This window comes from Grampus griseus (assembly GCF_964374135.1).
Source record: "Grampus griseus genome assembly, chromosome: 3".
Taxonomy (NCBI): Eukaryota; Metazoa; Chordata; class Mammalia; order Artiodactyla; family Delphinidae; genus Grampus; species Grampus griseus.
Window position 1 is genome coordinate 40152823 of NC_139019.1, and position 17076 is coordinate 40169898.

General features: G+C 38.3%; 1 protein-coding gene across 1 annotated transcript in view; it reads left to right on the plus strand.

The window, feature by feature from the left end:
* The window catches only part of ITGA2 (integrin subunit alpha 2), a gene marked incomplete at both ends in the record, with an annotated part of 103571 nt that overhangs the window by 72537 nt on the left and 13958 nt on the right, over positions 1-17076 (plus strand). The window contains 10 exons of the mRNA XM_082652420.1: positions 282-485; positions 1659-1795; positions 3195-3334; positions 6657-6808; positions 9192-9302; positions 9894-9976; positions 11846-11987; positions 13299-13391; positions 14371-14447; positions 14534-14617. Of these exons, the coding sequence (XP_082508546.1) occupies positions 282-485; positions 1659-1795; positions 3195-3334; positions 6657-6808; positions 9192-9302; positions 9894-9976; positions 11846-11987; positions 13299-13391; positions 14371-14447; positions 14534-14617 (1223 nt within the window). The remainder of the gene's footprint in view (positions 1-281; positions 486-1658; positions 1796-3194; positions 3335-6656; positions 6809-9191; positions 9303-9893; positions 9977-11845; positions 11988-13298; positions 13392-14370; positions 14448-14533; positions 14618-17076) is intronic.

The following is a 17076-nucleotide window of genomic DNA, read 5'->3' on the forward strand; positions in this document are numbered from 1 at the left end:
TAATTATAAAAATTGTAAGTTTTTCTCTTTTTTTAATTGAAGTATAGTTGATTTACAATGTCATGTTAGTTTCAGTTCAGCACAGTGATTCAGTTATACATATATAAACAGATATAGATATATTCTTTTTCAGATGCTTTTCCCTTTTAGGTTATTACAAAATATTGAGTATAATTCCCTGTGCCATACAGTAGGTCCTTGTTGGTTATCTATTTTATATATAGTAGTGTGTATATGTTAACGTAAGGTTTGCTTTAATTGTCCCCTTTCCCCTTTGCAAGGGCGTTTTGAATTGGCACCAATTTCTGGAAGGCCCCGAGGGTGCTGAAAATGCTCGGTTTGGTTCAGCGATTGCAGCTCTTTCAGACATCAATATGGATGGCTTTAATGATGTGATCGTTGGTTCACCTTTGGAAAATCAGAACTCTGGAGCTGTGTACATCTACAATGGTCGTGAGGGCACCATTCGCCTGAGGTATTCCCAGGTAATCCAGTTTCGTGGTGATTATTTACATGTGAGTATCATTCCTTTAGAGCTAGAGAGTATCGTGCGGACCATCCAATCCACCCCTCTTGTTTTATAACTTCATGCACTCGTTCATCAGATGCTTGGTGAACCTCTGCTGTGTGTCAAGTGCTGATAAGTCTCTGGGAATGCTGCAAAGTACTGGACAGACAAAATTGTGCTCTTTGTAGATCTTCCATTTTTGTGGAGGAGACGGGGAAAATGAGATAAATAAGATAAAATAATCCAGATAATAATAAATGATAAGGAATTTTAAAAAACTAAAATAGGGAATAAATTTTCAGGGCTGGGAGATATCAGGTATTTGAGTGGGTGACCAAGAAAGCCTCACTGAGAAGGCAGCTTTTGAATAAAGACCTGAAGGAAGTGAGTGAGGAGAAGAGTCAGGACCCAAACTTGCATCAGCTCCTTCCCAGTCCACTGATCTTTCACTGCTTTGTTATTTTATGTGAGAGATTCATGCTATTTCTTTGAAGAAAATGTGGCTGCAAGAATGATAATCAGATAAGATGTGATTGAAAAGTCAATGGAATTCTGTGGAGAATAAAACAACCTGAGAAACGGCCATATAAAGAACATACCAAATACCGTATGCTAACACATATATATGGAATCTAAAAAATGGTTCTGAAGAACCTAGGGGCAGGACAGGAACAAAGACACAGAAGCAGAGAATGGACTCGAGGACATGGGGAGGGGGAAGGGTAAGCTGGGACAAAGTGAGAGAGTGGCATGGACATATATACACTACCAAACGTAAAATAGATAACTAGAGGGAAGCAGCCACATAGCACAGGGAGATCAGCTCGGTGGTTTGTGACCACCTAGATGGGTGGGATAGGGAGAGTGGGAGGGAGGGAGACGCAAGAGGGAAGGGATATGGGGATATATGGGTACGTATAGCTGATTCACTTTGTTATAAAGCACAAACACACACAACATTGTAAAGCAATTATACTCCAATAAAGATGTTAAAAATAAGTAAATAAATAAATTTTAAAAGTATGATTATTCTTGTAATAAATCTAAAGTATAAAATTTAAAAAAAAACATACCAGGGCAATGTCGATGCTGCCTTTTTTCTGTTTCAGTCGTCATGCACTATGATTTCGTCTCAAACTTGCTCTTTTAGAAAATCTTGGGGTCTGATGGCGCCTTTAGGAGCCACCTCCAGTACTTCGGGAGATCCCTGGATGGCTATGGAGATTTAAATGGGGATTCCATCACTGATGTGTCTGTTGGTGCCTTTGGACAGGTCATTCAGCTCTGGTGAGTCAGTGAGAGACAGACACAAATTAGCTACCGAACAAATGGGCTGCTAAGTAGAGAAGATTGCTGTGCCAGTATTATTGAAACGTCACATGCGTTATATAAGACTCTAAGGCATTTATATGTCATAGTTTGCATAGAGGAAGGAATATGTTTTTCCTGGTGGGAGGAAAAAAATATTTGCTTAACATTAGAATCAAGTTTCTCTTCTCTATATAGTGAGCAGGAAAAGTACAATGAAAAGACAAAGGTCTTGAAATGGTGTTCAGGATATTTCTGATTACTACCTTCCAAATAGCCTTACCTCAGCTTGCAGAAAAGAATTCTCATGAGAATGCTCTAAAAATACTGAACACTGAGACCACACAAGTAAAGTGCAACTTCTCATGTGGTTAAAAGGTGTCTTTTACAATTATTGGTCATAAACAAGAAGCCATTATTTAGGTTTAGCTGACCTCTCGTTGACCTCAGGAGGAGTTTAAGAGCATGTGGGGAACAATAAGGGATTCAAGGTTCATGTGAGTCAAGGACAAAAGTAAATACATTGGGCTGGCGAAGGACTGGAATCAAAAAGAAATAGAGAATTTGATCAAGAGTCCCCAAGAAAATATAGTTCAATTATCCATTCATGTCTGCTGAAAAATGTGCTTTTTTAAATGTCCAAATACATCAAGAACAGAAAAAAAATTACCTATTGAGTAAATTACATTGAGTTCAATGAAGCTATTTACAGTATCTCACTTGTGCTTTTAAAGGATGAAATGCATTGTTTTCAGCGCAGCATTGGTTTTTTTTTTGGCTGCACTGTGCGCGGCATGTGGGATCTTAGTTCCCCAACCAGGGATCGAACCCATGTCCCCTGCAGTGGAAGTATGGACTCTTAACCACCGGACCACCAGGGAAGTCCCTTAGTGCATCATTTTAATGAAAACTTCATGTGGAAAAAATAAAACTCAAGGATAATATTTAAGACTTTGAAAAAAAGAAAATATATTTACTGAATAAAATCAGTTAAAATCAGTTAAAAGTAGCATTAAAGTAATACAAGGTATGATTACACATAAGTATATGGCTGATTTGTAAACAATTTTGTAAGAAATCATACCTTTCAGTGAACATCACCCTGTAGCCACCTTGGTTGGCCTCACGCTTGGTAGGCTGTATACTTACTATATTATGACATTCCCTTTTTAGATAGTCCATGGTGGCCAAACTCTTTTCTTTGAAGGTGAATTTGATTCTTCTAAAAAGTCAAGACACATGGAGTCAAATCAGTTTATTGAGGGGATCAGTTAAGCTAGGTTAATGCCGTTTTTTGGTCACATTCCTATAAGGTGCTAAGACTGGTTTTTCTGGGTAACTTCCTGAGAATAACTTTTTTAACATTTATGTCTTTCAGGTCACAGAGTATTGCTGATGTATCTGTAGTTGCTTCATTCACACCAGAAAAAATCACTTTGCTCAACAAGAACGCTGAGATAAACCTTAAACTCTGTTTCAGCGCCAAGTTTAGACCTGCTAAGCAAAACAATCAAGTGGGTGAGTAAACCTGAAATAATCTATACAACAGATAGGTTTGCTTATAGAGTTTTAGTCCTGAACATAACCCACACTTTGGATTTGGAAACCGAAAGAAATAAGGGTCTTGCAGACATTTGAATTGCCACATATTTGAGGTGCCTGAGAACGGTTAATTTGGCATGGAAGGTTTGTTTAGACCTTCGTCCGTCATCTCTAGAACATAACATTCTGCTGCTGAAGGTCATAATTTCAATGACATAATCATAGGCTCTCCCAATCTGTCCTTTAAGTCTCTCTTACCCACACCTTCCTAACTGAAAGCCATGGGCACGCACAGATTACACTGAGCTCAAGCCCGTATGAAATGAGTACACTGTATGTTGGCTTTGCCATGATCTCGATAGAGTGTGTTCAGTACAAGGATCAAATATTCCTATTCTTAAAAATTTAATAAGCATGAAATAATGAGAAAGTATAAAACAATATATAATTTGTGCCCAATGTTTTACATTTTCTAAATAATCCAAAGAAGTGAGTGCAAGTCTGAAGCATGTCCTGTCAGCAGGAGAGAGTAGGGAAGGCTGTGTGCAGATGTCAGCAGAAGCTGTTGTTTTCTCTCCCTGGATGGGTCCAGTCATTTTCCAGGGCCTGACTGAGGTCCCACAAGTTCTCTGACGTCTTTGTAACCACTGCATCTCACCTCCATCTCTCCTGCTCCAATTGTCTCAGCTCCCTCAATACGTAGCCATTGATTTAGCACTTGATCCAACACTACCTTCTTTCATTTGCTACTGTTTCATGGGTCCTAATCCCCCTTCATCAGATTTTTGGCTCTAAAATTTAGAAACCCGTAGTTCCTACAGCTATTTCATTAGGTGGTGAACAAATAAACTAGCTTAAAGGGTAAAAACATAAGAGGTAGGTTATTTGTCACGATTCATACCAAGAAATAAGTAGCTTACGAACAAAAAAAGTTAGATTCACATCTTGGCACGCTTTCCATATTTCCTGCTTTTCATATTCATCTGGAATTTTTCCTTTCAGGTGTTCAAACACAGACCCAACTCTGAGTAGCACATCTCACAGACCTGCCTTGTAGCACGTCCATCTCAGTAGCCGTGATAGTTGAGTCAAAAACCATTACTGTATAAACATGAAGTGGCTAGATGGAACGTAGAGCATCGTGATTTTCATTAACAATACTGTATTGTATATTTGAAAGTTGCTGAGAGAGTTTAAAAGTTCTCGCCACACACAAAAAAATTGTAATTGTTTGAAGTGATGGGTATGTTAACTCACTTTATCGTGGTAATTATTTTGCAATATATAAAATCGCTATGTTGTATACCTTAAACTTACACAATGTTATATGTCAATGATATTTCAATGAATCTGGGAGAATAAAACATTAAATATAAAAGATAAATTTGGAAAATCTATTAGTTGGCAGAAAAGACTGGTAGGTCACCTCTCCTGGCCCTGAAGCATGGATTTGTCTCATGTATCTTCCTCCCAATTTTTTGTTTGTTTGTTTGTTTTTATTTTTTGCGGTACGTGGGCCTCTCACTGTTGTGGCTTCTCCCGTTGCGGAGCACAGTCTCCGGACGCGCAGGCTCAGCGGCCATGGCTCACGGACCCAGCTGCTCTGCGGCATGTGGGATCTTCCTGGACCGGGGCACGAACCCATGTCCCCTGCATCGGCAGGCGGACTCTCAACTACTGCGCCACCAGGGAAGCCCTTCCTCCCAATTTTTGACTGTACTTCACCTCTTCTGTTGCCACACACTCAAAAAGGGCGTTTTGCTTCGAGAATTTCATTCCCTTCCACTCACTGTCTAGGGTCTCCTGCTACTGGGCATCTTTCCCTTTGAATCCTTCTTCTTAATGCCTTAGGTCCACACAGTCATGATCATTTGTCACTTAATTACCTGGCAATAATAGTATGTAAGACAGGAATCCCAACTCTGTGACTTTGAAAAGTGAATTTATAAAGCGTGTGGCTTCTATTATTTATTGCGTCAGGTACACACTCCAGTTTAAAGCTAATAACATTAGAAGGATTATTATATTGCCTACGTGACTATGTATCATTTTTACCAAGCTGCTGGAAAAAAAATAAAACAGTATAATTACCACACCTACTAACTTTGTCCTAGCCACAGTCACTTCCCCAGCATAACTTGTCCTTTGCTTTATTTTCACCATTTATTTTTAGTTCTTGATTCCTTTGTGTTTTATCTTTGTTAACCTCATTAAGTCATCGGAGCAAGAAAAATTATACATCACTTCTAACAGATATTTGAAAGGTAACACATAGAATGCTTTTGGAAGTATATTCAACCTTTAAAATAGTGGAAGTAATAAGACAGAGTACTCCCAAATAAGGCATTTGATGCTATTAATAGTATCAGATCTTCTCTCTCAGTTTTGGACATGTAGCCAGCAGACTTTATTGAAGGTTCTGATAGTTTGGACATTGGCTACTGACCTCAATTTTTATCACATTTCTCATTTCCATTTCCCTAGGATAGTATTATTATCTCTGTTTGATAGGTGAGGAAATGGAGGTTCAAAGAGGTTAAGCAAATTGCCTAAAGCTCGTAAATGGTGGGATTAGGATTCAAAGCATCCGTCTGATTCAAAACTTGTTACTGCAGTGTTACATGCCTTTCCCCAAGTAGGCATCTAGAATATGCCAGGCACTATACATGTCCCCTTAGAGTATCTAACTTCATCCTCAAATAACAGTGAATCCTCAAAACTGCATAGAAACAGCAGGAACATGGGATCTGATTTCAAAATTACCCAAACTTTATTTCTGACCATGCCCTAGCTGTATGAACTGAGGTGAATTATTTTGAAAAATAGGATCATATTCTGCTCATAATCTGAAAAATAGGATAATAATATCCCTGTTCCAGGTTTATTGTAAAACTTGTATAAGATAACATATAAGAATGTGTTCAATTGTAGGCACTCAACAGTTCCTTTCCTTTTCACGTCACCACTTTATGGACAATGAAACCGGTATTTGAGGAAGTAATTTGACCAACTTCATTCAGTAGATTTCCTGGGGGCGAATCTACTTTTCCTTCCACTGCATCAAGCCATGTTTCTTTGAATCACATTTCTTTGCATCCATAGTCACGTATTGACACATCATACCAGAACTAGAATTACAAATATCATAGGCCATCCATGGTTCACAGGCCATCAATAGAAAGACTGGTTTTTGTTTTCTTGAAGTCAAAGACTTTACCCAGTAAGACACGATAAAACAGGGATGCTTTTTCCTTAGAAGTTTATTTGTAATAACATTTCTTTATGACTTTTATTACAGCCATTGTATATAACATCACAATTGATGCAGACCAATATTCACCCAGAGTAACCTCCAGGGGATTATTTAAAGAAAATAATGAAAGGTGCTTGCAGAAGACCATGATAGTAAGTCAAGCAGAGAGTTGCTCTGAGTACGTCATCCACATACAGGTGAGGCCTCAGTCATCCCTTTCATCTCATTTCTTCTTAAAGACTAATGAATGGCGAAAGCCTAAAATGGAAGCTTATGGGTTAGATAAATGCTTGTTCTTCTAGTTAATGCTTTTCTTACCTATGAACAGGAGTGTATTTCCTTTATACTAGTATATATGGTCACATTCTATTATTGTGTAAGTTAGTTGCATTAAATTTTATTTGGGATTGCAAGTAAAAGGGCTGAAAATAAGATTCTTAAAGAAATCAAGGACAGTGCTTTCTTAACTGTTTAACAGGAAGAACTTTTAGTTGACAATAAATTTTATGTTGACATTTTCATATGAGGAGAAATTTTATTTTTAAACGACTGAAAAGGACAATTCTAATTGTCCTTTCCATTATTGGATTAAATTGATATAGGTGAAGGATGGTAGATTATGAGGTAAAAATTATTGGCTATAATCTTATGCCATAATTACTACAGTTCACATGGATTTTGAAACTCTCCCAAGTAGGAAAAGTGCTTCTCAGGAGAAAACTAAAAGAAAATCTATTTTATAAATTACATGAATAGTTCCCCCTAGAAACCATGTAATGGTATTTGAAAGTGTAATTTACTCAGGAAACTTTTTTTTTTTTTTTGCGGTACGTGGGCCTCTCACTGTTGTGGCCTCTCCCGTTGCGGAGCACAGGCTCCGGATGCACAGACTCAGCGGCCATGGCTCACGGGCCCAGCCGCTCCGCAGCATGTGGGATCTTCCCGGACCGGGGCACGAACCCGTGTCCCCTGCATCGGCAGGCGGACTCTCAACCACTGTGCCACCAGGGAAGCCCTAGGAAACTTTTATAAAATGGATATTCTGGAACCCCACCACCAGAAATTTGGGTTTGAAGGTCCAAGGAATGCGTAGGTCTAAGGGGCATCCCCAAATACTTCTGATGTAGATGGATGGTACAGAGATAACATCTCAAGAAATGCTAAGTATAAGAGTTGGGAAAACAAAGTTAATGGTCGGATGGACTAAAATCAGTTGAGTTATTTATATTCAAGTTGAAGCGTTCTTCTTTGTGAAGGCCTGGACTTTTTTGTTGTTGTTAATGTGCCAATTATACAGCTTCTTTAAAGGACTAAAAGCCAGATTCCATTTTCTCTTACCCTTGTGCTAAGTGGTGGATCAAATTAAATGTGTAATCCATTGTGGGGGAATGAAGACAGCCAGGCTGTGGTGTATGTATGTATGTGTGTATATAGATATATCTCCTGTTCTCTGACATGTATATTGGTGAAGTTTTTACGAGATGTTATTGTGGTCAGCTAAGACCACAGGTGTTCCACGTAACACACCACATTTGCTATCAATACCAAAGTCCATCCTATGTGCCAACCCTACAGCCAGCCGAGGACACATTTCCTTGTAGTCAGGAAGCCATTGTAGTGGTCAGGCCCCTCCAAAAGGGCTCAAGATAGGAGTAAGTCCTGCCTGTGAATGAACTAAGAGATAATAAAGACACCACTTCTAGGAAAATGCAGACTTCATTTTTAGTGCTTACCATTGTACAGACATTGTTCTTTCTTGAAGAAGAATGCTAGATGGCATTTGCAACTCTGTTTTAGCATTATTTTCATTTTTCAATAGACAGGAAACCTCAAAAATCGGAAGCGGCCCAGGCCTCCTGGAACACTGCAAATCCTCCACTGTTTTTACTAAAGACAAAGAGGAAATGTCGTACTTGTAGCTGGACAGTGTTGGTTTTAATGTCTGTGGAGTGATACGTGCATCATCTTCAATGTGCAAAGAGCAGTTCAGCCACTAACAGTCAGCTAGGCCAGAAGTTGGGGAGCTTGGTTTGAAGTGTGGGAAACACTTTATCTGGTTTTGTAGACTATAGGTTCTAAGGAAGGGAGCCCCCTTGTCCATTCCTGACAGCCAACCCTGGGCACTTCTTTCCCTTGTAGGTCCTAATATTCTCTTCCAGAGATTTGGTCAGGACACCTAAGGACTCCGTAAGTCTTGGCAATAGGAATTGGAAGAACATGGCCAACAGCCCCAGAGCTTGGTAATGACAGAGGGGTCTTCTGAGCATTTAAAACTGGACATCTCATCTAAATATTGATAATTACTTGTGTATAAATAATGAGATTACTGATGAGCTTAACTAAGAACTTATTGCTTCAAATTTTTACTGAGCCCAGGTTTTTAAGTCTCTTAGAAGTGGAGAGGCTAAGAGCAGACTTAGAACAGAAGTGAAGAAGCAAGACCCTTGAAAATTCAAAACAGAGCTATTCTGCATGATTGAGAGTAGACTGTGTCCTTAATCATGAACACATTTGTGGTTGTTTTCTTGTTTTGAAGCTGCCGTGCCCTAATTAATTGACTCTGTGCATGTGTGTGTTTAGGAGCCCTCTGATGTTGTTAGCTCTCTGGATCTGTGTGTGAACATCAGTCTGGAAAACCCTGGCACTAACCCTGCCCTTGAGGCCTACTCTGAGACAGTCAAGGTCTTCAGTGTAAGTGTGGTTTGCCCTTCTTGGAATTCAGACTAGCTGACAAAGTTTCACAGTCACTGCCTTAGTGTTTGAAGGATACTTAGGACATAGCTTTTAAGTTGTTAATTTTCTAATTGAAATACAGTTACTTATATGTAAAGTTTACCAGCATGTAATTTCCATGAAGGCAGGGATTTTTGTTTTCCTTGTTCCCTGCTCTATTCCCAGCACCTTGAGCAGTGTTTGGCCCACCACAGGTGCTCAATAAATGTTTGTTGAAGAAATAAATAACAATAAAGTGAACACCTTGTGCTCACCACCCACTTAAAAAAAATAAAATGGTACCAATACCTCTGAAATTCTCTGTATCACTCCCCACCCCATCATACCCACTTTTATCTTGTTCCCCTAAAGCAAATCATCATCTTGAATTTTGCATTTATCAATGCTTTTCTTTCTGATGTTGCTAAACATGTATATATTCCTAAAACATTGTTTAGTTTTGCATGGTTTTGAACTTTATGTAAATGGAGTAATACTATATGTGTTCTTCCACAATTTGCTTTCTTAACTCAAGAGTAAATTTCTGGGATTATTTTTCCTTTTTTGTAGATCCCTTTCTATAAAGATTGTGGTGATGATGGAGTTTGCATCTCTGATCTAGTTCTAGATGTTCAACAGCTGCCAGCAGCTCAGTAAGTTTTCCTTTAAAGTTCAGTGAAAACTGTAGAAATAAAAGACACATTAGATTACTTCATTTGGGTGAATGTTTATAGAGATTTTTTTCTATAAAAGAAACATCTATAACTCTTAAAAACCTTTAAAATCTAAATTTCAAAGTATCTAGGAATAAACTTAACCAAGGAGGTGAAAGACTTATACTCTGAAAACTATAAAACATTGATGAAGGAATCTGAAAATGATCCAAAGAAATGGAAAGATATCCTGTGCTCTTGGATTGGAAGAATTAATTTTGTTAAAATGTCCATACTGCCCAAAGCAAACTACAGACTTAATGCAATCTCTATCAAAATGCCCATGACATTTTTCACAGAACTAGAACAAATAATTCTAAAATTTATATGGAACCACAGAAGACCCCAAATTGTCAAAGCAATCTTGAGAAAAAAAACAAAGTTAGAAGTGTCTTCAGACTATGCTACAAAGCTACAGTAATTAAAAGAGCATGGTACTGGCACAAAAACACATATATAGGTCATTGGAACATAATAGAGAGTCCTGAAATAAACCCATGTATTTATGATCAATTAGTCTATGACACAGGCAAGAATATACAATGGAGAAAAGACAATCCCTTCAATAAGTGGTGCTGAGAAGGCTGGACAGCTACATGTAAAAGAATAAAATTAGAACATTTTCTCACATCATATACAAAAATAAACACAAAATGGAGTAAGGACCTGAAACCATAAAACTCCTAGAAGAGTACATAGGCAGAACACTCTTTGACATAAATTGTAGCAGTATTTTTTCTGTCTCCTAAGACAAAAGAAATAAAAGCAAAAATAAATAAATGGGATCTAATTAAATTTAAGGGCTTATGCACAGCAAAGGAAACCACTGACAAAACAAAAAGACAACCCACTGAATGGGAGAAAATATTTGTAAATGATATGACCAATAAGGGGTTAATATCCAAACTATATAAACAACTCATACAACTCAAAAAACCAAACAACTGGGGCTTCCCTGGTGGCGCAGTGGTTGAGAGTCCGCCTGCCGATGCAGGGGACACGGGTTCATGCCTCGGTCCGGGAGGATCCCACATACCGTGGAGCAGCTGGGCCCGTGGAATATTACTCAGCCGTAGAAAGGATAAAATTCTGCCACTTGTAATAAACACAGATGGACCTAGAGCATATTATGCTTCATGAAATAAGTCAGAGAAAGACAAATACTTTATGTTCTAACTTATATAGAGAATCTAAAAAATAAAACAAACGTATATAGCAAGACAGAAATAGACTCACAGTTAAAAATAATAAACTAGTGGTTACCAGTGGGCAGAGGGAAGGAGGAAGGGGAAAGACAGAGGTAGGGGATTAAGCGATACAAACTACCATGTATAAAATAGATAAGTAATAAGCATATATTGTACAGCACAGCAAAATATAGCCATTATTTTGTAATAACTTTAAATGGAGTATAATCTCTGAAAAGATTGAATTGCTATGTTGTACACCTGAAACTAATATAATATTGTAAATCAACTATACATCAATAAAAAAAATTAAATAAAAACATAAATTTCAATTTCTCTCATCCATATAGAAGTAAAACACTAAGAAATATAAAACCACTTGTATTTGGATGGTGCTTTTTTCTGCAATGTAATTAAAAGCAACAAAAAAAAATCCAGTAGCATTTAGTCATTCATTGTCAATATTATTTTACTATGAAGATAATTTATGATTAAGCAATTTTCTCAGTCCTCTAAATAGTAAATCTAAAGAGTTTTTTTTTAATGAGTAAAGTATTTGAATACTAGCTTTTTTAAAAAAAAACTGTAATGACTTTCTTTTTCTCCTTTTTACTTTTAACAGACAACAGCCCTTCATTGTCAGCAACCAAAACAAAAGGTTAACATTTTCAGTAACACTGAAAAACAAAAAGGAAAGTGCATACAACAGTGGGATTGTTGTTGATTTTTCAGAAAATCTGTTTTTTGCTTCCTGGTCCATGCCGGTATGTGAAAGCACCCTGTGTTAACTGATCTGTTTCCTACTTGTTGTCAATTACCGTCTCCCTTATACTCAAATCTCCTCTGTGTTTTCTGAAGAAACACCTTAACCCTGAGCATGATCAGTCCTGACTTGTGGCTCCCAACTAGTTTAACCACTTGGGAACATATCCTGGCTGTGTATCTAGACCAATTCTGCTTCACAGCTGGGGTCAGTTTTCCTTTGCCCTGACACTTGGCAGTAGTAGCCAGACTCTACCATAAACTCTCCTCAAGCCATCTGTGTGATGAGGCTTCCTCGGTGCCGCACAGATGCTGGGAGCTGCACTTGCTCTGAGAAATTAGAGTCCCACAGCTCAGCCAGAGCTTAGTAACCACAGGTCTTGCTGCTGCCAAGATGCCGCATTCCAATGAGATCAGTTAATCATGTTGACTTGATCGCTATAGCAGGAACACACTTGCCCATGAATGTCCCTCTGGTCCCTCCTCTGCCACCAAGCAGTGAAAAGGAGAGAAGGAAAAAGCTGAGATTTTCCAAATTCACTGTTTGATGAAAGGATTAAAAAATAGTTTCATCCAGTTTAAAGTCAATGTGAACTTAATAGATTTAGTGTTCTAAACCTATTCTGACTTAAGTGTTTAAATTTCTTGTGCCAAATGACAACTTATTTTAAAGAGAAAAAATCCTGAGGAAAACTAAAATGATTCTTTAAATTATTTAAGGTATAAACAAAAACTGTATTTGTCTTTCTCTTGAAACTACAACTTTGAAAATATACTGAGAGAAAAGTATGCATTAAAGACAGCATTTCTAAATACTGGATTAAAGTTATTTTGTGCTTCTAAAATATAAGAAATATAATTTATTTCTCGGTAAAATTCCAGTATTTGACCTCTCCTTTGTCTTGTTGGGTGTCCTGCTTAGCAATAAAAAATAGTATGTTAGGGGCTTCCCTGGTGGCGCAGTGGTTGAGAGTCCGCCTGCCGATGCAAGGGATACGGGTTCGTGCCCCAGTCCGGGAAGATCCCACATGCCGCGGAGCGGCTGGGCCCGTGAGCCATGGTCACTGAGCCTGCACGTCCGGAGCCTGTGCTCCGCAACGGGAGAGGCCACAACAGTGAGAAGCCCGCGTACCGCAAAAAAAAAAAAATAGTATGTTAGCCACTTGGACAATTCATATAAAATTTTCAAGTCTTGGTGTGAACCAACCTTTCTGCTGGAATTTCCAGGTGGTTTATACATCCTTCAGCATGTATGTGTGTGCGCATACACACATTGCATACTAATTGATAATTGTTTCCTTGGTCTCATTCAGGTTGATGGGACAGAAGTGACATGCCAGATTGCTTCATCTCAGAAGTCTGTTACCTGCAATGTGGGCTACCCTGCTTTAAAAAGGGAACAACAGGTACACCTTGCATTTTATCTTTAAATCCATGCTGACCCCTCCTTGCCATCGGTGTTAACCAATGAACCATCTTTATTAGGTATCGTCATTTGATAGGCACCACAAAATAACTGCCTGCATGTGTTTTTTTTAATTTATATTTTTTATACAGCAGGTTCTTATTAGTTACCGATTTTATACACATCAGTATATATATGTTCATCCCAATCTCCCAATTCATCCCACCACCACTGCCCCGCCGCTTTCCCCCCTTGGTGTCCATACGTTTGTTCTCTACATCTGTGTCTCAGTTTCTGCCCTGCAAACTGGTTCATCTGTACCATTTTTCTAGGTTCCACATATATGCGTTAATATACGATATTTGTTTTTCTTTCTGACTTACTTCACTCTGTATGACAGTCTCTGTGTCCATCCACATCTCTTCAAATGACCCAATTTCGTTCCTTTTTATGGCTGAGTAATATTCCATTGTATATATGTACCACATCTTCTTTATCCATTTGACTATCAACGTTGCCTGCATATTTAGAGGAAGTTTTTAAATATCTGCATGTTTTCCTTAAGTTATTAATAAAAGTGGGATTTTCCCCTGTGCAGTTCATTCCCAAAGGCACATATGATATAGAAAGTTCTTTATTTCTGAACACATTGACCAACACTGGTCAAAGTGCTTTACAGAGTCATGGATATCATTTTTAACCCCTGGTAAGCAAATTTTACATCAGCACAAAGCCTTCAAATTCAGATAAGTGTAAGTGCCTGTGATGTGTTGTATATATATGTCAGGTGAATTCAGTTCTATTCTGAAGGTAAGGCAAGGTGGACAAATACATAGATATTCTACAAATTATAAAGCTTAAGGTTTATAAAATTCAGAATCAAATGGGAGTGAGTTTACTTTTATGGGCCACTTTTTTTTTTCATGTTGGTCCCGGAGCACAAAGCGTCATAGATTGATGAATTTTCATTCTGTGTATAGGTGACTTTCACTATTAACTTCGACTTCAATCTTCAAAACCTTCAGAATCAGGCCTCTGTCAGTTTCCAAGCCTTAAGGTAAAACATGATGAAGTCATGAATTAATGATGGGAGGCTTTTCTAATATTTCTCTTTCAGTAATTTCCTCATGTTCCTTTCAATAGTGAAAGCTACGAGGAAAACAAAGCAGATAATTCAGTCAACTTCAAACTCTCTCTGCTGTATGATGCCGAAATTCACATAACAAGGTAGGTCAAACAGTGGGCAGCCTGTGACCATGGACATCACTCTGGCTCTTAACATATTTGGTTCATGACTGAACAAGTCCTCTATATGCTCATTCTTAACTGGGGAATTTGAATTAAAATATTTCCTCCTTGTCAACTAAAACAGAAGTCCAGGGACAAACTGGTGCCTAGGGGAATCTTGAGGGACCCTTTAGGTTTATTGACTAAGAGCAACACCAGAAAGACAAAGGAATAATCCTCTGTCACATGCCAAGGGTAACTCCCCCGCAGGCCCTCGGACAAGCTGTCAAAGCAGAACTCGCAGGGCCCCGAGGAGCTGCCACCACTTCCTTCTCCACGCCTGTGTCCTACTGTCCACGTGAGATCTCAAGCAATGTCCCCACTCCTGGACGTTGAAGCCCCAAACACAAATACTGAATCTAGTTACAGAAAATTAGTTTCTGGTTGGAAAATTCCTGACATAGCAGACTAGGGGTTTCTTCCAACCAGGAGAAAATTAGGCATGTTTCAAAATGGTACTAGTTGATACCAGTTATCTTGAATTGTTCAGAGACATGTGTCTTGAGAGGTGAATAACGTATAGACACCACAGGTGCTAATAGGATCACTTCAAGAAGGGAAGTGGGTTCATGGGCACAGACACATTGGGGCACAGCTATGCAGGTACACAGGCTGCAGGGAACACCCATTTCCGAGCCTGGGAACCAGAGTTCTCTACCTGCTGAAACACTGAGGCAGCTTCGCAGCACAGATCAGTGACCCCTGGAAAACACGCAGCAGCGTATCCCCAAGGAGCCACACTTCAAAGTGTCCAGTGACCGCAGATTTCTCTAACATCACTCCAGCCCCTACAGCATGGAATATGTAGATCATCCAACAGATCCCTGAGCAAAAACAAAAAGGAAAATATGTCATTATGTCTAGAGCTAGAGACACATGAGCGAAGATGAAAAGAATGCTTCCTTATCAAGTGAGTTGCAAACAGCAAAAGCAGAAACGAAGTATAGCCCAAGTCATCCATCCCTGAAAAATTATTCAGTAACTGCAGATTTCAAAGGGCCCTCAGCTGCTAAAATAAGTAACTGAAAACAGATGCAGCCAAAGAGATTGATAGCACCACATTACCTGATTCTTTTTCTTCCTACCTTCAATGCTTCTTTCTCATCCTAAATGCTTTTTGTTAATAGAGCCTTTTTCTAATTCCATTCTCCCACCATGGCCAATTTTTTCAGATATTTTAAGATGAAATAAATAAAATACTGAAGTGGAACTTCACTTTTACTAACATCTTAGCTATGTATTTTTTGTGATGGTAAATTGGATTCTCAGACATTCTCATATTCTTTTAATTATATCATGCAGTTAAAAAAAGTATGGAGAATTATAAAGACTAAAACTAAAGTGGCTCCTAATCCTGCCTCTCAGGTAATTTCTCTTAATGTCTTTTGTAAAAAAAGATATTAAATGTACATGGATAGAAAATCCAAACATGACAGAAACGTACACAACGAAAAGTGAAGTCATCCCTCCGCATCTCCTCTGGTCATTTTGTAGATGACTAACTTGACTGTTTTCAGAATACCTTCCAGATACAGGGTTTATTTATCTACCAGGATATATGCATCACACACACACACACACACACACACACACACACACACACACACACACACACACACACACACACACACACACACACACACACACACACACACACACACACACACACACAGAGTTTACTTTTTTGAAAACAAGTCCTACCCAATTATTGAGTATATCCCTTAGGAATCACTTTGATACTAAGTGGGTAATTATTTTGTACAAATATGATGGATGGAAATAGATGACAGTAGAATTACTTCTAAAACAAGATCCGCCTAGTATAGCTAACTGCTAATATAAATATATTGATCAATATTTAAGTAACTGAAGGAGCACTTAAGTAACATGGAAAAATACTGGATCTCTTTAAAATGCAAAAACAGAGCATATTAATCAATTTAAAAACTGGCCATACTTAGGGGCTCACACAAAGATCTTCTGGAAGGCAAAGGGAATAATTCATGGACACACAGCCAGACTTTCTGTTTTATTTTCTTTTATTGTAATTAATTTTTATTGGGGTCAGGCTTTCTGTTTTAAATCCTAGTCCATTTTCCCATTTTCCATGTAAGGCTGACAAATCATTGTTTCCTCTCATAGACATAACCTTGACAAATACTACATCTATTTAAGTCCCTATGGCATATTTTCCTTTTGAGAATTTGGGAAAAAATTCTAAGGCATAAAAAAAGAAAAAGGCAAGATTTTCAGTAAAGAAACCAAACAACTCTATCTCAGAAAATATCCAGTCCAATTTTTTTTTTTTTAAGGAAATAGAATCAACATCCTGTAGTTAGGATAAATTCTGTTGGGAATAAATATTGCTTCTCAGACTCCCATCCCTGCTATCTACCCTC